The following is a 22,046-nucleotide window of genomic DNA, read 5'->3' on the forward strand; positions in this document are numbered from 1 at the left end:
CCATCGTCGCGCGCGTGCAGTTGAGTCCATTGCAGAACGCCGACGGTATAGTATATGATATTATTTCAGTCTGCCGCAGTCGCCGTCTGTACGTTTTATATTATTTTGTACTCGGTAATTCCGCCTTTCGTCTTCATTTGAAAACAATAATCTTCGGGTGTCGTTTACTATCGTTGGACCGATACTTCGCGGGGTGTCCTTTTACCACTAAGTCTTAGCTTTTCTCTACCAAAAACCGCGAAGACTACGCCACTCGTTCGCCCGCGGAGACGAAGTATAAGTATCTCAAATCTCAATCAGGTAATATTATAATATGTATATCAATTATGAATTATATTCATTATTATATAATCGGACTGGAGTTTTACTTAAGTCGCGGACGTTCAATGAAAATAAGACGCTATTTAAATACATGGTTATTGTTTTGGAAATTATGTTTTTTATGCACCTACACAATATTTTCACAAATAGTTTGTATAACCTTACATTGATTAAACATAAAGTTGAACTCGAACACCCTAACACCCTAGATATATGAAAGCATGCACGTCGTGCAATTAAATTGTTATTAAGTCGCTTTAAATTTGGAAAAATAAGTGACTCTTTCTAATGCCTTATAGCAGCCACGATACATCGTGCGATCGAGTTGAATTTCATCATTATAACTACACTACTACAGTATAATGGTGTAATTCACTGGTCACGCAATAATTGCAGTTAAAAAGTATAAAATATACACTATATATCTATAGGTTAAATATACTTTAAGTTTATATTTATACTATTCATTTTGCTGGTGGTTTCGATTTTTTGCTTCACATTTTACCAGTTTTAAGTGTTAACACAGTAATAATAATAATAAATAATAACATATTCAATTGAAATATTAGTTAATACAGAAAAATATTAATATTATACATTACTAATTTACCTACTAATTTATAATCGACTAAACTAATTATTAAGTATAGGTAGGTACCTACTTATTACTTATGTATAGTTATACATTTTGTTACTATATTTAATATTACTATTGTTCCAGTTGAACATAACGTTCTTAGACATCTTAAGTAAATACATTGATTTGTCACAATTCGTTGGTGATACGATCAGTGGCGTCATTTCAGTTTTTTCATTGGGGGGAGGGGCTAAATTTTTGACCGGACCATAATAAAACTAAAAAAAAAACCAATCGCTAATAATTACATTATATTACAATTGTATTTTTATCTCAATACAAATAACCTTCTTACATTATTTTATACTTACTAGTTTGTATCATAGGTTACTATCATAGGTTACTATCATAGGTTACTATCATAAATAACCTATTTTTTTGAGAGATAAAAATGACTTAATAATTAATACATATGTAGAGGGATACTTAAATATATTATTACCTATTAGTTACTATATGAAGGCCCAGGGGCGCCATTTGGGGGGGGGGGGCAGGGTGTGCACTCGCACACCCTGTAATTTTGCTGTCCACAATTGGCCTAGGCCTAATTAATACTATGGCCAGATGGCCTTCAGTTTGCCAATCTTTAATTGTGCATGCACCGCAGCTGTTCACTAATAAACATAAATAATATTATAATATTGTGTTCTTTAATTTGATAATTGATAAATTGATATCGGTATCACTTTATCCACTGGCACACACAAATATGTGTAAATGGTAAGTGGCTACTGTCTTACTGATAAACAAAAGACATAATAATAATAATATGCATCTATTCTATCTAAAAATATTTTTACTATACAGTATATACACAGAATGTATGAACGGTAAAATGTAATGTGTTAACTATAAAAATATGTTTTTATTAAGTATGTTTTTGATACTCTAATGAATCTGTAATAAAAAACTGAAAACACTAGAAACGTTTTTTTAACGATTGGCCTGGAGGTGGGAAAAAATTGGCCTCTTTAATTGTTTGCACACCTTAAAAAAAACTGAAATGGCGCCCCTGTGATGGCCCAAAACTAGCCCATACCTGGACCGATAATTACAAGGGGGGCAAGTGCCCACCCTGCCCCTCACCCAAATGACGCCACTGAATACTATATTATGTACTGTAGATTAAAATATTATAATATATATACATTATACATTTTCAGCCTAAAGGTATTCAAGTGTTCAGATTTTCGTACATTATCCATAATATTTTTTTAAATTATGAATCAAAATATATTTTTAGCGTTTTTTTATAGCCGTAGGCTGTTTTTATAATATATTCGTAATTTTGCAGTAAAGAGATAAAAATATTTGGTGGCCTAACCAAATAATTGCACAATAATTTTATATTATAATACGGTATTTCATATAGTATTATACAAGTGTTTGTTTAACAATAAGTTCTAAAAAACCACCTTGTGAAGTAGCCAGTAGGTATTGAAGAATTTTTTTTTTGATAATTACAATTATGGAATTTGTGATAGACTAAGTAGGTAACAACTATTGCCAATAGGCAAAACACGAATACATTTGAATATTCAATGCCACAATAAATTATAATAATTATTTAATCAATTCAGATGCCTATCAAGTATCAATGCTGTAATACATTTTACATTGTACAGTTTAATCAATATAATTGTTATTCTGATGAGCTATGATAAATATTAAGAGTATGTATAGTTGGGTAATAGTTATAAGAAGGTACCTAGTTTTTATTGTTTACCGGTGCACATAATGTAATAGATATGTATTAATGTATTATTATATAATTCTACTAAATTATTATGGTTGGTATTCTATAACCTATACATCTGATTTTGAGTGGACCGAGAATGAACGAGTTAAACAACCGTTTGACATTTACTATTACTGTTCTCCGTAGATTAAAGGTAGCAAGTGTAAACATTTTTAGCAAAAGGTAGGTGGGTAGTACAAAATAAATAGTATAACTTACCCTTTTTTTTATAATATAAATTATGCCTAGTAAAGTAGATATACTAATTATGTTTCTTCATTCAATTTTAAATTATAAAAAATGTTTGGTCATACTTTAAAACGGTTTGAAATAAATATAGAAGATCGCGCTATTTTATTATCTATACCTACCTATACTTTTTCTATCAACACTCAACATTTAAAGGACAAAAGTAATTAAGTATATATAATAATCTGTCAATTAAATTCGATTTTGGCCGTGAGGTAGGTGCCTATCTACTTAAAATTATTAAAAACTTTGAGCTTAGATATTAGATATTTCCGTCATTACTATACTGTACTACTGTAGTATATAACATTGATCTATTCATCTGTATTCAGTATACCTACATTTATACGATATAACAATATACCTACTCAATAATTTAATTTTGTTTCTATACTGTGTTAATTTAAACAAGATGATATATACAGTCTCAAATTGTTAATATAGACAGGTAACTAAATTATGGAGAATTGTCGTTAGATGTTATATAAATATAAGGAATATATTTTTTATACGTATAGAATTAGAATATATAGTATATACGTAGTATATTTAATTAAAATTAAGTATTTAATTTAAACATAAAAACAAACTAAAACTGTATTCTCATATTATGTTATACTGTTTATAACTGTTATTATGCCTGATATTAATCAGAATAATTATTTGAGGGAAGTGATGCATGTGTTAAAACACGTCTATATTATACAAGTATTGAACATAGTAGGTGAAATATTTAAAAAAAATCATTGATGTGGAACTTAATATTTTGAAGTTCAATGGCCTTTTAATGAACTAGTTTTATGCTTTATATATTTAGCATTCATTATAGGATTTTAAATACCTAGGTATTTAAAAATTACGATTGTAAGCACTAGTCGTATATAATGTATCTTTATGTTTTAAAGTTAAACTATTTTTGGATTTTAAATGTTGAATTAAAAATTTTAAAATCATATCAGGGGTACATAAGTACCTACTTACATAACAATATAGCTATGCATTATTAACCTAATATAAAACAATATTTTCTTTGCATGGACTATTTAGAATTTATGGTGGAATTGTGTACATATTTACCTACTTAATTTGTTATTGTAGCTAAGCAGTAAATAATTAGATAACTATATTATTATAATACTCAAAGCATTAATTAAATTAACTATAAGCATGGAATCGCACCTCATTTAATGAGATTATATAAGAATGCTTTATTAATTGATTATCGAAAGAATTTATAAAATTAAATATATTTTGAATTTTGATTTTTTACTATTAAGTCAATAAGAACAACTTTTAGTAGGTATATATTATATATATCTACTAAAATAATTATAGTTAGTATACAGTAAAAGCGGAGAAGCCGTTTAAAGTCCCCATTGACACCTGCAGCTGTAATTTGTAGCATTGAGTATAATATTTTGTACAATATTATATTAGGTAGGTATATTATATTATACTCAATGATTACCGGGTTTAATATCTAAAATTAAAGGTTCTGGCAAAACTCCCATGTTTTAATTGCTAAATTTGATCGGTTGTTATGGTGTTGCGTTCTTATGTAATGACGTTTATTTTTGGTGAACTAGAGAAATTGTTTATCTATATAATAATAACCACGCAATAATATACGAGTCATAATAATATTACCTATTGACTATCGACGGTATATGCGATATGCCGTGTATGACAAGAACAATTAATATCAAAATAAAACAAAATATTAAACAATTATTATACTAGATATCAATTAAAATATTATATCATAATATGGTATGTCTTATTATAATTTATAATACATTATCTAAAACAAATTATTTAAAAGTAAAAGCAAAAAATACAACTCTTAAAAAAAAATATAACAGAAAGCTTTTTTAATCTTTAATAAATAATAATGATATATAATAAAATGCACTTTATTTCTAATAGTATACATAACTGTCATAACTAGAGTTCACATTTTGTGTTTTACCATAATAATATAATAATATAAATAATATAATGTACCTACCTATACAGAACACAGGTTATACAAGCTGTTTCGTAATAACTTTTTTTTAAATTTCTTTTGTTATGACTAGGTATTTTATTCCTGGTCCCTTGAAACTAATAATAAACGATTTCTTCTGACCAATGTAAAAATATTTTATATTTCATAATTTTATCTAACATTCCATATAACCCAGACAGCATTTTGTAACAATAATATTATAATAGTGTTATAATAACGTTATACTAGTATTATTCGTGATTATAATGTTATAATAATATTATTAAGCAAAAAATTGCTGTCTGGGAACTAGATAATAATGTAGAAAATTAACGTTCTCAACATCAAAAAGGTACTTTGTTAATTTTTAAGTCAAGTACCTGCTTACGAGTATTACAAGAACTGTGAATAGTAGTTACTTATACTATTTTTTTCAATGTTTTATGAAATGAAAAGTCATTATTACTACCAACATATTATTAAGGCTAGTATTTATATGAATTGGTATGTTTTTTTCGCTACGTCCTTTCACAAACTTTGTTATTACTTATTAATGTCTACGAACCACATCCAAAGATAATGAATATACCTACATCTGATTCAGTAAAACACGATTTAGCATAGAATACTTTATGCGAAGTTAGATACTACATTGTCTACATTCAAACCAAAATTTATTGTTTAAATTATTATTTTCATGTATTTTCATTAGGTACAGTATTACACCAGTTATTATGATACCAAGCTTAAACGAACCACGAGCTATATGAGCTGTACCCAGCTTTATCGACAATATTGTTATCGATTATTAAATTACCTAGTTCCGCAATAACGAAATAAATATTAATTTTATCTGTGATAATGACCGTTATAAACATAAAATTTTAAACATTTAGCACTATAGACAAATATTTAGAATATTTTAAGTTGTGAAATTATATGTATGTATATTTAATATTTTTCAACTACTATTGTAACAATATATCGGGATTCTTTTATTAATTTTTCACGCTTTTTGGCCCAACAAATAAATACTAGTAAACAGCTCGAAAACAGACAAAATATTTTGAACATTTTATCAAGTATAAGAATTAATAAAATTAATATTAGATATAAATTTCAAATGTCCACGGTTATCCGTTTTTGAAATACAAAATAAAATCACTGCTTGAGAAATCAAGTAAATATCCAATCTTGTAAAAATTTGAACTTCAAACGTTTATCAAAATTTAATTTGAATTTCAGGTATACATTTTTTTTTTGATAAAGGTAGACATACTTTGAGGAATCTTGAATTAAATTTTCAAATCTTAGATTTAAAAAGAACAATTTTTATTAATTTCTTACACAAAATTATTTGCATATTTTCTAGATTTTTCCGTATTTTGTCAAGATGTGAACTTTAAATGCTTATAAAAAAAAATTGAGACTGGATTTTTTATATTTTTCAAATATTATTATACCAATATATTAGGAGCCTTGTATTAAATTTTCAAGCTATTTTACACAACAAATACAATTTTATTGACATTCATAGAAAAAAAAAACTAAACAAATTGCAAACTAAAAATGTCAGTAAACAGATCAAAACAAATCAACCGCTTTTGAAAACTATTGAGAAACCTCCCGAATGCATCAACTAGATTAACTTTTCCAATGGAGAAGATACTGTTGAAGAAAATCGAAACAGTGTTACTGCCCCAAACAGCGACGAGAAACACAAAAAATGACGCGCAGTCCATGTAGGTACACAGGCACAAATAACGTTTGGGGGAGGGGGCTTAACCCCTAAAGCCCCCTTATTTGCGCCTAAGTCCATATATTAATATGTCTATGTCCCAAATACATCGGGGTATTGATAAAGAACTCGTTTATTCCAAGTTTGGCGCACGGCTACTTGCGGAGAAAAATCTTTCCGACATGTCTGTTTTTTAGTCATGAAATTTGTACTAAAATTATAAAATGCTTATAGATAACTTAATGATAATTTGGAAAATATTGGTTGATTAATTGTATGTATAGTGTATACTGTATACTATGTACTTTGTTATATTTAGATTGCATATTTTACTATTTTGTATAAACCCTAGTCCTAATATTATTATGTACCTATTAAACTTTATCATAGTATAATATTATATACAAGCGATTATCCAATGAAATATTTTTCTATATATTTTACTATAGTATAGGTATAAACTATTAAAATCAAGTAAATATCTGATATGCCAAATTTTTGATGCATCAAAATAAACCAAACCTTTTTCATATTCATTTAGTAAACATAAAAATGGTATATTACTTACATTAACTAGGTAGGTAGGTATATATTTATAAAACATAGTTTTAAATACTATAATAATTTTCCAGTGTTATATATGTAGTATGTACAATTGTATTCATAAATAATGGTATGTCTGTATACCTACATATTTTCATTGCACGCAAAGTTAATATTTATAAAATGTCAAGGCAAACCTTTTAACAAAGTAATGATTTTTCATAAAATTATCCGAATATTATATAAAATAAAAAATAGTTTTTATTTAACATTACATAGATACCCTATTATTTCTATTATCTTATTTTTATTTTTTATAATAGTGAATACTGAAATATTATGTACTATATAACTATATAATAGCACCTAATGGCCAATTATAATTTAAATTTTAGAATCACGAATAATATGAATATATTATATGCTTAAAAATTTAAAATATATAATCTTTATTTTTGTGTAATAAATTGATTTACTAATTGAAAATATAAAAGTTGAGTTTTTCTTAGTTAAATATTATTTAAACAAATTAAGATCATGCGTGATAATTTATTAGTACCTATATGCATTTTATTTAAGTACAAAAAATATCTTTGAAATATGGAAAACGTAATAAAAAAATCTCTTAGTATTATTTATTTGTATCTACTTACCTACACGTGGAATTCTCCATTTTTGTTTTCTTTTGATCTATAATCAATTAATATCTACTGCGGGTATTATTTTAATACAAATACTTAAACTTAAATACATCAATTTTACTATCAAAATAAAATACAAATAAAACATTGCAAGTTTATATAGCTAAGAATACCTACTAATGAATAATAAAACTAGTACCTAATTTATCTTTTTTGGATTTTATAGAATTGCGCGTTGCATAACTTTATTGATTAATCATTGACTATATTATATCGATATAAAAAACTTAAAGAACTTTTAAATTACCTAGTCTCATGACCACGAGATATATCGCCGTCAGCCGTGGATATGATTTTTGATAGTCGTTATTAATTTATGAAATTGTTGTATCTGACAACTTTATAATAGGTTACCATTTTACCAATATAATATAATATACTATTCAAGTAATAATTTATAACTTATAAGAGTTGCAGTTAAATTAAATTCGTTGGCCTCGTATTTGATAAATGTGTAGAAATTAGTATGATTATATCACTCTTATAAAGCACATCAAAAAATTACAAGTAAAAAAACGTAATTAATGATACTGCTATGGAAGTAGGTCATAATATGCGATACTTATAAAAATTGTGTTTTTATTTTTAACCAGTTTTTATCGTTTTATCGTAGGTAATCTTCATTAGTGTCGATTATAAAACAATTTAGGGCAACTATGTCACTATGACCTAAAAAATTTAACCCTCATAATAGTATTTAAAATTATAGTACATAAATATTTAATACATACAGTTTACACTAAATAATGAATAACACTACACAAATGATATTTCTAGATTAAATAGAAATAATAAAAACCTATAATAGTTTATTTAATATCGGAAAAATAATTTATAAGCGGGAGACCAAACGAAAAGGAATACGTAGTAAATACTAAATTGTATATTATATTATAATTTTACATAAGTTATGTATTAAATATCTACATCGAAGGATCTTTGTCACCAAATTTCATAAGACAAGAAATAGAAGAGTTTAAGAGGAAGTTAGAAAATAGAAAATTAATAAAACGATAACATCATAATTATGTTTTAATTTAAACGGTTTCGTATAAATTGATAATATTTAAGATTATGGATTATTATTTACCTACCTATACCTAGCTACATAATACCTATAAACAATAAATTTACAAATTTAAAAACATGAGTTAATCTAAAAGTTAAAATAATAATATACAGGTACCAGCTTTTTCAAGTTTTTATGGGGCTTAAAGAAAAAATTATTTTGGCAAAGATGTATTCTTGTATTGAAACTAATATTAAAGTTTTTATATAAACTTGTAATTTGTTATGAATCATATATTTCATCATAAATATATACAATTATGGATTGCATATCGTTAAAATTAGGAAATATTCATAAACATTTTTTTATTGAGTTTTGAACTATATCAAGAATAAGTTAACCATGTTTTATTATTTAAACATATCCATTGTTCACATACCTACGAATAGTTATCAAACGCGCCTATACTACCTACTTATACAGTTAGGTATACAATTAATACTAGTAAAATTAAAATGCAAAAAATATATATTTACACTTAATTGTATTTTCAAGGACTGCACTTCTAGGTTTTATTAAATTAAAAAAGTGTACAAAGCATTATTGTACGTGCAATAAAATTAAACTTGTTTTGCGGTTGCGTCCCGAGTTCACAGAATTTTATTTCACGCTATTGACTTTTAGTTGAAGCGGATTCGGTAATTATAGTCACCGATGAAACCTTGATCTTCACTGAACACTGGACAGTGTGAGTTTAACTAATTACTGGATACGTGTGTTCGTTTTATAGAATAGCTACTAATTTTGATATCGTACTTGTGGAATGCTATAATAATATAATCATGAAAATAAAATTACGGCCTTCAAATTCGACGTTGCAGACTTCGTGAGTGCGTTTTGATAATGGACATTAAACGATTCAAAATTATTCGCAAAAAGGTCGAACCATTCTTTATTGCAAAATATTGTACTCAACAATATAGGTAGGTTGTAGTGGTTGCTTGCAGTGGTACCGATTTTAAAACGATTTAAAACATTACGCGTCTATTATTTTAAAAAATAGTAAAAAAAAGAAAGAGATGTAAACAAAACGTACATAACAACAAAACTATTTAAAGTAAGACCGTGAAATATGTAATACCTACCTATATGTGATCAAACGCACGTAATGTAAATGATTTCACGGTAATCGAAAGCGTCGAGTAACGGTGAAAATTGCATAGATACCTACCAATGATCTAAATATTACCCATACATGTGAAAAGCGTGTCAAAATTATACAGAGAAAAGTGAAAAATATGCCTACAAAAGAGCTATTTTTGAGATATGCTATAATATGATATTTCACCTATAGGTACCTATACAGTAACAAGTAATATATTGTTTGTTTCACTATGGTCTATGACAGTATAGTTAACCCATTGCATAATATTTTTAAATCCAAGTTCGAATGGCAACAATATAAACTAAACAAAAGATATTTCACTTTAACTCCTTGTTAATTGTGTCATATTCATTGCCTTTTGGTCCCTTGAACAAGATTTAGTATCCCATGATTGATTTATTAAATGAATCAATTTTTATTGACACAGCATTATCACAACATAATATTACACAATACATATACCTATAAATATCTATTGTACCTACCTACTTTTCGTGCGTTTTTAAAAATGTAAATGTTATTTTAGCAAAAGGTACCTACTTTATTGTAACTATACCTCTTAATTACAGACAATAAGAAAATTGTGTAACTTGTAAACTTGTAAACATGTAAGTTGTAAACCTAGTAAATTTAAAGATAAATAATAAAGAAGTAGAAAATAGGCAAGTAAGTAATAGATAATAGGTAATAGGTACAACTGTTTTGTTTTACACTAGGAGTCAAGTGTAACTCATTATTGAGAAGGTCACTGTAATAGTGTAATGGATATTATATTAAATTTGAATTCAATGATAAAACATTGCATACGAAAAATGTTTCTGAGCGGAGATGTTCTGTCAGTCTGTATTACTAAGTATATTTTATCATATATTATTTATATTCCTTATTGTATATTTGGAGAGTAAGAGTAATTTATTTTTCTATTATAGTAACTGGTATAAATGTATAAATAAGGCAATAATTAAAAACTAATTTTAATATTTTTAAAATGCCAATGTAAACAGTAAATATAATATGCGTAAAAATGTCAAGCATGAATACAAATATTTTTGAATCACTACGAAATAAATAAATCGTTATTCTTTGTGTTTGGCGCCGATAGAATAAGCACATTGTAAAATAACGTCGGTACTCGGTTGGTTCTACCAACTCGCGTTGCTAAGACGAATAATTACAGATTATATCTCGTGTGATTTTATTAAACGTAGATGTGTACGTAAATATTATTATAATTAAAATTTAATATTCCTTGAATTCGCGGTTTCACACCTGTTCCAACAAACTTATCTAGATTATATTATATATTGTTAGATTCAAAATGAAATCAATAGTTTGTAAAATTACGTTTTTACTAAAACTTTATAAAACGTCATGTTTTGACTACGCGTGTATTGTTAATACATTGAGTTACATAACAATATTATATTATTTTCTGAACTTCCTGATAAGTAGTGACAGTGAGTTAATATAATTTCAGCCAAAAGTAAAATAATTTGAGTACATATACATATTTGAGTATTATTTTCAGTGATTTACCAACATCGCATAAAACGTATAATTTATAGTAGGCATTTTAACTTTAAAGCATTTAATCAATACCTATAATATTATATTAAGATAGTTTTATTATTTACTAAGAATGAATATTTATTTAAAAGTATCTAGGTACACCAAAATTGTTTTATACCCATGATTTTAGGGAAACTTATTAGTTATTACCTATTATAATCTATTAAACTTATTATACATTACATTTATAAGACTATTTATGTAATTCACGACCATGTATGTGTGCGACTTTGCCTATTTTGTATGATTTCAGAAAATTATGTCAAATAATTGAGATTTCATTTAATTTTAAATTTAATAATGGTTACTGATTTGAATGAATTGATTAATTGTATTCCAGGTGAAAATGAAATTATGGCTGATGTTGTCAATAACAAGTTATTCAATTTTAGAATGTTTTCCCGGGGCTATAACAAAATTTTCGAAGTCTGAAGTATCTGTAAGTATTTTTATTTGCCTTGTTCTATTGCAGTCAGCGACAATAAATTATTTATACTAAAATGTATTGTTCTAATGTCACATGACAATTTTTTTTCCTAAAATCAAAAACAAAAGAACGATCATGACATAAGCAGAATAAACCATGTACCTACAGTAAAAATCATTGAAAATTAGTTACACTTTACGGTATACACATATGTTTTATTTTGGACAAACATATTATGGGTACCTATATTTAACAAACTAATAATTTATAGTCAGAACAAATACTAAAATGTTTGATTCGTCATGTTTAATAAAATAAAATAAAGTTCTTACATATTATTGTAATTTGTAGTAGGTATTGTATACATATAATATAACTTTAACTTGCATTATTTCCATTTGTATTTAATTGCATAGGTAAAAATATTAGTATCTATACCTACATTCTAAAAATAAAAAAAAACACAAAATTTCCAGTGATTTTGAATTGATTTAAATTTGTTGTTGAATAAACATATACATAGGGGCAAACAATAATTATTCAATTAGGTAGGTACCTTAGTTTACATAAACTATTATCTAATTATTAAATTATATACACATCATAAATACTAAAATAGGTACCTACTTAAAATAATAAATAATTCGTTAGTAACGTTAAAGTAATTACCAATAATATTGTGCCTATTTAATATTAAGTTTATAATGTGATGTGTCAAAAATCGAATTATTATTTGATATTAATTTATTATATTATATACAGTTATACTGTTATTTTATATTTATTCCACTCTAGAATAATCTAAAAACACTCCATACTAATATAACATTGTATACTTTTTAAATGGCGGGAATCGAAAATATTATGTTGCAGAGTTTATAAACACTTTTAATGAGTGTAAAAGTTTTCCACTGTCATATTATGATATATATAGGTAGGTATACTGCGTGTAAATGTTTTTCAAATAAAAATGTATATTTAAATTAACAGAAATATAAAATGTATTCATGATAGCTACCTGATAAGTTTAAATTTTGACGGAATATTCATAAACATAATAGATTAATTATTGTAATATTTCACAATGGTATTTATTTTAGATCCATTTCAGCAAAACGAATGACATAATTATTTATCAATTATAAAAACCTAATAAGTACTTAGTACTCTCCAAATTACTATTATGTTTACGATATAAATTGTACTTAAATTTATTCTTAAAATATTTATTTACTTTACCATCAGTGATCAGTCTTATGGACCAAGACAAAATATTTCAAATTGTTCATTATGATTTTTTTTTTTATAGATTCGGGGGAAAAGGCAAGGAACTGTAACAGGTAATATTACATTTTTGATTATTTATTTGCGCAAATAATATTAGGTTTACAAATTATTTAATGATTAAGAATCAATACTTTTAGATACCTGCGATTTTGGTGTGGATCCTGGGTTATTAACATGTGATTGGAAAAATCGAAATGGATCTGCTTTAAAATGGGAACTAGGAGCAGGTACACTTTCAAATTGGTTAGGCGGGCCACCATCAGATGCAGGACAAGGAGAAGATGCAGAAAAAGGTTAGTTAACGTATTAATATCGTTATAACTTATAAATTAATATCTACATTATTAAATATTTTGTTCTAGGAGGGTACATTTTTTTCGAAACTTCTTTGTTAGCTGCACCAATAGTGCGAGTTGATGATATTACTATTAGAGAAGGTCAAAATGCATTCATTGAAAGTCCAGTACTTGGGAGTACGGGAGCAGAAGGAAAATGCATTTCTTTTAGGTAAATACCTAATTAAATTGAGTATAATTTGCATAGGCGCAAATAGCGTTTGAGATTTGGGGGGGCTAATAGGGCTAATAGGGCCTTACTTTGATAATATTGAATAAGCTTAAAACAAAATGTAGGAAATGTTTGGGAGGGCTATGGACATTTTTTGGGGGGCTTAGCCCCTAAAGCCCCCCCTATTTGCGCCTATTATAATTTGTATAATTTATGTTTTATTTTATATTAATGTTTTTATTAAGTTTCAATGTTGATGGGTTGAGTGCAGCTGGACTGAGAGTTATTTTACAACCTACAAACAAAGATGGTCGGCCAGATGGATTTTTCAGAGTATTATGGGGTACTAAGGATCCCACTAATAAAGTATGGATGAATTCAGAAGTACTTTATACATATAACAAAGAGCATCAAGTATGATTATTGATTAAACTATAATTTTATACTTTTTTTTTTATAAATATGGCTATAAATATTTTTATGTAATTATATAAAGGTAGTATTCGAAGGGTTAGCAAAAGACTTGCCAGATCCATTTAGGAAATTTCGTGGTTATGTCGCAGTAGACAATATAGCAATAAAACAGGGACTAGATTGTAAAGGTCATTGTACATTTGAAGGCGGTTTCTGTGGCTGGATTAATGACGAGGATGATGATTTCAACTGGTCATTGGTAAACAATTAACTATATTATATTAATTTATTAATAGCTAATAAGTGCAGATAAGATATAATATAAATTAAAATGTAGATTTATATAATTTAAATATAACTTTGGTTAAGTACGGCGGTATAGTTTATTGTTAAATTTATTTTACTAGACTAATTTATTAATTAACGTTAACAATATTTAATTAACTGTTCAAGAAATATTTACTTAATCTATGAAGTATAATATTGAACTAATTGCTAAAAAATTATAAAAATAAACAAACTGTAAAATAATTGTTGTTATGAAATAAATGTAGTTCAATGGTTTTAGCGTTTGATGTAACAACTCTTTAGTTATATCGATATTTTATAGACAATCTGTCACTAGATTTATTTTCTAAGACACTAATAAAAATAAAAACTAACAAGTAATAATACATTACCTATAATATTGTTGTAATTTAGGGAAGAGGAAGTAAAAATCCATCTACCGGGCCAGCAACTGATCGATCAAGTTTTATTTATGGTGGAATGGAAGGAGGCTATGCATTTATTGACTCATCATACCCACGAAGGCCTGGTGATATGGCTCGTATGTCAAGCATGGAGTTTGATCCAACTGGTAAAAAATATGTCGATATACGTACCTAGTGTTTTAATTATTACTAGGGCTCAAATTTTGATGAATTTGCATCTTATTTTTTGATATGCTTGACACGAAGTTTTCCCAATTCCAAGATACGAATGTGTATCAAGTAGACACTATGGTAAAAACGAACTTTTTTGCACTTTTCGAGGTTTTTGGTGCTTAAGTGCATTTTTAAACATTTTATGTCATTTCTAGTAATTTAACGAACAAATATAAATATATAGGTAATATATAAATACACATATTGTACTAAAACAACATAAGGTAATCTGGTTTTTAAATAAAAAGGTTCACAAATTTGAAGAAATCTGGGGTCAATTCCATGGAATTTTTTTACAAATTTTATTAGCGATTTTTCATATAATCGAAATGATGTTGTAAATTGGTTTTTTGAAAAAGCATTTTTCGATTTTTTTAAGGACATTTAAATCCGAGCCCTAGCTATCACTAATTAGTAATTAATAATAATCATTGATATTATAATGTATTGCTTATTTCGTAGGGCCAGATACACCACTCTGCCTCCGATTTTGGACTCATATGTATGGAAATGGAATTGGAACATTGACAATTTCGATAAGTGATACCAGAGAAGGAGAAGATAGAGATATTTGGTCACTTACTGGAGAAGCTGGAAATTCTTGGTACCAAGCTGAGGTACCTGTTTCATCGGCAAACCCGTTTAAAATAATTATAATTGCTAAAATCGGTAAAAATAATCTTGGAGATATTGCTGTAGACGATATTTCTTTGACACCTGGAAGTTGCCCTAGTATGTATATTCATGAAGATTAAATTAAATTAAAAAATATTCTAATATATATACAGCTATTTAATATAATTTTTTTTGTAATGTAGCTGCCCCCCAAATCGCTGCAGCCACATCTGGCGATTGTACATTCGAAGTGGATGAATGTGGATGGAGTAATGTAGTATCCAGAGAGCGTTTAGACGATATTGATTGGGAAAGGACTTCCGGGGCTGCACTGAGAAGTACAGCTCATGATCATACATTGGGCACAGAAAAAGGTAACAAATCATGAATAAAATAAAGTAGTTTTAGCTAAAATAATTTTAAAAACTCCTCAAGACAACCAGATGGATAACTAATAGTTGAGAGCTTAAAAATGTAATTACCTAGTTTTTATTTGTATAAAATGTTTGAATTTAAACATATTTTATGTCCCGAAATAAATTTACATAATTAATAAATTAATCAGAGTTAGTCATTAATTTTCCAGATAAAAATGTGGATGTTGTTTGCACATAGCGTGTCCTAAATATTTAACAGTAGGGACTAGTCAGTATAAGCTTTAGTATTGTGATATAAAGCGTATGATACAGTGGATAGACCAATAGCATAATACGAGTATCAGAGACCGGATAGTAGGTACATCCCAGGTTTAAAAATGTTTATATTTTAAATAATTTAAAACTTAAAATTCAAAATATGGCGTATAATTTTTTGTTTTTGTGATTGACAAATTGACAAATCTAGTCAATTTAATATAATTTTAATAGTTTTTATATAACAATTTATAATTTTGTAATTTTGTCCTGAATGTGGCAATAATGAGCAATGACCAATAATTAATGAATTTAAATAAACTTACCTATATCTAATCACATTTTTTTGTTATTTTTTTTATAACAACAAAATATTATAGCTATGCACAAACTTCCTATGACGAAAAGTTATTTGTAACAATAGCGACTCCCAATTAATATAGGTAGGTAGTTTAGTAGTTGATTTATTGCAAACATAAAATGCTACGATTCTTTTTTTGTAGATTTTCAACAAATCGTAGGTTTAATAATAAGGTTATTATTTATCGAATGGTGTTAGATGATGGTTCACATGTGAATATAACATGCATATAACTAATAACTATTAAGTTTAAAGTTATATAGGTATAAGTAATTTCGTAATTATGCAACAATTAATATAGTGGTAGATAGGTACCGTAGGTACTGTAGACTATCGTACTCGCATGGGAATACTTTAAAAATTAGGGGCTTTGTAAAAACTGTTAAATGTATTTTAATTTTTAGTTGTTCAACCGTACATAATATCAACAATATATTGACACATCTAGAGCTACTTAAGATTCATTAAAAATACGCTGCATAAGGCATTAAGTCGCAAATGGCAAATTTTAAATACCTTATTAAAATCTTGTCGTCCAAAAAAAAATTGACTGTTAAGTTCACCAAAGGACTTTTTATAATTTTTTCGAAATTTTAACTCTATATTATAAATTATAATGTATAATATTTACAGGGTATTTGATGACATTGGCACGTACAGCCCTCCAACGGCCTGGAAGTCGTGCATGGTTTACATCAAGAGATTTCAAAACAACGTCTACTCCTCGTTGTTTGTCATTCTGGTAAATGTTATTAATTAACTGTAAAACTGCATAGTCTGTATAATAACGATTAAACCTGAGTCATAACTATTTTTAAATAGTTAATCTGTTAATTATGTAATTTATTACTTCTCACGTATAGAAATTGATTAGAAATTTAATTTAAAAACAGGTTCGTGATGAATGAACCTTTTATTGACACAACTGGCCCAAGTTTAGGCGCTTTGAGTATTTATCTGCGTAGTAATGATAACACTGGAAGTACCATAATGAAACCGATTTGGCGGCTGTATAACCATCAAGGCCCAGACTGGCAATATGCTCAAGCACTCATTAAGGAACCTAATGATGCCGTAAGTTTATTATGTGCATGAAAATAAAACAAGACAAATATTAATATTTTAATTTCTTTCAGATTTTGATCGAAGGTAAGAATTGATATAAGTACATAATTATGACGTAAAAGTAAGGTTATTTAATATTTATGTATTAAATATATATGATTAAAACTATTTAAAAGTCTAGCGAAATATTACACCTTAAACGATGTGCACAAATATTTACAATGTTTTTAAGGTATATGGGGTTCCAGCAGAGCAAATGGGTTCATCGCATTCGATGACATAACATTTTTTGGCGGTTCTTGTTCGAGTACGAGTATTACCTAATGCGATTGAATGCATTTGTTTGTTTAAATTATTCTAAGAAAATATGTTATCTATTATTGCAGTTATTCCGGCGGGAGCAAAAGTACGTCCGGGTGAATGTAGATTTGAACGTGATATGTGTGATTGGTCAAATGGTACAGACAAATCGCCGGCTTCGTGGAGAATGGCTACGGTGAACAGAAGACCTTCCAATTTACCCGATAAGACTTTTGGTGCTCCAGGTTCGAAAATATATTTTATTGTATGTTGTTGGTACCCATAAGTGGACTCTCGGGGCCTTATGTAGGGGCTGTCCGGCAACCCGGATATATTTGTTTATAGGGGACACGTGGGGGATAAGACGAGGACTAGAGGTAAGAATGTAAGATGGGGGACACCGTAGTAACTATTGAGTTTTAGGAAAATATGTTTGAACAAAAAAATGAGTATGTTGGTCACATTATAATAATATTACAGTCGAACGTGGTTAACTCGAAGTTGAAGGGATTGGGCAGAAAGTTCAAGTTATTTAAGATTTATAGTTAACTAAAGATAATATTATAACTATAGGAAATTCTAGGGATCGGGGAAAAAGTTCGAGGTATCGATATTTTTGAGTTAAAGAAGTTCGAGTTAACCACGTTCGACTGTATTTTATATCAACAAAAAATTCAAGTAATGTGTATCATTCTATGATGTGACAGTGTTGACTGTGTTGAAGTAAACAGCAATAATATGCAATGTAAAATTTTGCGAACATCAAATAATGAATAATTAATTAAATAAATTGTTTATTCTTAATTACTAAATTAGGTACCTACTCCTATATAACTTTTAATGTTTAGTTTTGTTGGGTTTTGATTGATGCTACTTTGTTTATCCTTATTTTAAGAAGAATAGACATCCACGTTAAATTAAAATATAACTATATTTGGCGTAAGAGAGGAAAAATACAATGTAGCAAGATGAACTATTTTAGATTCTGAGTGGAACGATGAATGTATTGATTTTACAATGATGTGTGTTTTTTTTTATTTTTTTTTTATTTTTGTGTCTGTCATCACGTTTTAGGACAGTAAAAGTGCTTGGATTTTCTTCAACAGTACCTTTTCTGATAGGAAAGTGAATCTAGTTGGTACTTTGGGGGGTCAAAAGTAAAATTTTTCCAATAGTTTTCATACGCGCCGTGAAAAACAAAAGAAAAATTAAGGAAAAACGGGAATTTTTACGCAAAATCTGTTTTCGAGAAAATCGATTTTGGTTTTTGGTGTAACTTTAAAACAAATGACCGTAGATATATGAAATTTTGACTGAATGTTTATCTTAGCATTTTCTATACACCATAACATTTTCAAAATATTTTGATTTATTTTGAGCTCTTTACGGACATTTTCATTTTCCATTTTTTTTTTAGTTTTTTTTCTAAAAATATCAATAAAATTTTATTTGTTGGATAAAAAAGCTTGAAAATTTAATAGAAGGCTCCTAGTATATTGTTTTAAAGGCAGATGAAAAATATTAAAATCGTTGGTCACAGTTTTTTTTTTATAAGCATTTAAAGTCAAAAATGACAAATATGGAAAATCACGAAAATTTGCAAATTATTTCGAGTTATAAATTCATAAAAATTTTCTTTTTAAATCTAAGATATGAAAATGTAATACAAGATTCTTATAATATTATCTACCTTTATCAAACAAAAAATATCTATAAGAAACTCAAATTAAATTTTTATGGGCGTTTGAAATTCATATTTTTACAACATTTGATATTCACCCGATTTCTTACGTAACGATTTTCTTATTTTGTTGTAATTAAAAAACGAGTGACTGTAGAAACTTGAAAATTTCACTGAATGTTAATATTAGCATTTTATATATACGATAAAATTTTTAAAATAATTTGACTCTTTTTGAGCTGTTTACGGACATTGTAAGTTTTCAATTTTTTTAGTTTTTTTTTTCTATAAATATCAATAAAGTTTTATCTGTTGGGCCAAAAAGTGTATACATTTAATACAAAGCTCCTGATATATTGTTACAATATCAGTTGAAAAATATTAAAAATACATAGGCACAATTTTTTTTTATAAGCATTTAAAGATCAAATTTGGACAAAATTTATCAAATTTTAATTTGAAAAATTATTTTGTAGTTAAAAATTTATAAAATGTTCAATTTTTGTATCTAAGAATTGAAAATTTAAAACAAGATCCCACGTAAGTAATTAATACTGTTACCAAAAAATCTAAAAAATACATTTACGCAGTTTATTTTTATAGTCATTTTAAGTACAAATTTGGACGAAATTACATATTAAAAACCTAGGATAACTATTTTAGTTATTTTGTTGTGATTGTATAATATTATTCGTGGGTACTTGAAACTTCTAAAGTATACTATTATATATCTATGATAGTACCACGGTTTTTTGTTGATGTATAACGCGTTATAAGTACCTAATAAATATTATGATATGATTAATTTGGAATTTATTATAGGTACCTAATATAATATTATGTCTTATACCTAGACTAACATACCGTCTCCGCTCAGAATCGTTTTTCTTATACAATGATATTATATCATTGAATTCAAATTTAATACCATCCATTATACAGTGACCCACTTGTAACCTACTGTACAGCAGAGCGAAATCCACTTACCCACCTTTTTTTTTTTATTTATTTATTTTTTTTTTGTCATCAACTTTTAGGACAGTAAAAGTGCTTGGATTTTCTTCAACAGTACCTTTTCTGATAGGAAAGTGAATCTAGTTGGTACTTTGGGGGTCAAAAGTAAAATTTTTCCAATAGTTTTCAAAAGCGCCGTGAAAAACAAAAGAAAAATTAAGGAAAAACGGGAATTTTTACGCAAAATCTGTTTTTGAGAAAATTGATTTTGGTTTTTGGTGTAACTTTAAAACGAATGACTGTAGATACATGAAATTTTCACTGGTTATTTATATTTCCATTTTTTATACACGATAACATTTTCAAAATATTTTGATTTATTTTGAACTGTTTAGAGACATTTTCATTTTCCATTTTTTTTTAGTTTTTTTTCTAAAAATATCAATAAAATTTTATTTGTTGGTTAAAAAAGCTTGAAAATTTAATAGAAGTCTCCTATTATATTGTTTCAAAGGCAGATGAAAAATATTAAAAATCGTTAGTCAAAGTTTTTTTTTATAAGCATTTAGGTAAAGTTCAAAAAATGACAAAATATGGAAAAATCACGAAAATTTGCAAATTATTTCGAGTTAGAAATTCATAAAAATTTTTCTTTTTAAATCTAAGATATGAAAATGTAATACAAGATTCCTTATAAGATTTTCTACATTTATCAAAAAAAAAATGTCTATAAGAATGCCAAATTAAATTTGTATGAGCCTTTGAAATTCAAATTTTTACAACATTGGATATTCACTCGATTTCTCATGTGGCGATTTCCTTATTTTGTTGTAATTCAAAAACGAATAACTGTAAATACATGAAAACTTCACTGAATGTTTATATTAGCATTTTCTAAACACCATACAATTTTGAAAATATTTTGACTCTTTTTGAGCTGTTTACAGACATTTTCAGTTTTAAATTTTTTTAGTTTTTTTTTTCTATAAATATCAATAAAGTTTTATCTGTTGGGCCAAAAAGTGTAAAAATTTAATACAAGGCTCTTGATATATTGTTACAATAGCAATTGAAAAATATTAAAAATACATAGGCACAATTTTTTTTTTATAAGCATTTGAAGTTAAATTTTGACAAAATTTAACAAATTTAAAATTGAATAATTATTTTGTAGTTAAAAATTTATAAAACGTTCAACTTTTATATCTAGATTGAAAATT

The 22,046-nt window shown here is 26.9% G+C and overlaps 1 protein-coding gene across 1 annotated transcript in view; it reads left to right on the plus strand.

The window, feature by feature from the left end:
- Positions 1-22,046, plus strand: part of LOC100165198 (MAM and LDL-receptor class A domain-containing protein 1) — a 23,913-nt gene continuing 1,867 nt past the window's right edge. The window contains exons 1-15 of the mRNA XM_001944566.5: positions 1-300; positions 11,998-12,096; positions 13,394-13,424; positions 13,509-13,664; positions 13,734-13,878; positions 14,124-14,292; positions 14,375-14,551; positions 14,995-15,151; positions 15,681-15,950; positions 16,037-16,207; positions 17,460-17,568; positions 17,720-17,900; positions 17,963-17,975; positions 18,124-18,198; positions 18,278-18,436. Of these exons, the coding sequence (XP_001944601.2) occupies positions 12,004-12,096; positions 13,394-13,424; positions 13,509-13,664; positions 13,734-13,878; positions 14,124-14,292; positions 14,375-14,551; positions 14,995-15,151; positions 15,681-15,950; positions 16,037-16,207; positions 17,460-17,568; positions 17,720-17,900; positions 17,963-17,975; positions 18,124-18,198; positions 18,278-18,436 (1,906 nt within the window). The 5' untranslated portion in view covers positions 1-300; positions 11,998-12,003. The remainder of the gene's footprint in view (positions 301-11,997; positions 12,097-13,393; positions 13,425-13,508; positions 13,665-13,733; positions 13,879-14,123; positions 14,293-14,374; positions 14,552-14,994; positions 15,152-15,680; positions 15,951-16,036; positions 16,208-17,459; positions 17,569-17,719; positions 17,901-17,962; positions 17,976-18,123; positions 18,199-18,277; positions 18,437-22,046) is intronic.

Source organism: Acyrthosiphon pisum, chromosome X (assembly GCF_005508785.2).
Source record: "Acyrthosiphon pisum isolate AL4f chromosome X, pea_aphid_22Mar2018_4r6ur, whole genome shotgun sequence".
Classification (NCBI taxonomy): Eukaryota; Metazoa; Arthropoda; class Insecta; order Hemiptera; family Aphididae; genus Acyrthosiphon; species Acyrthosiphon pisum.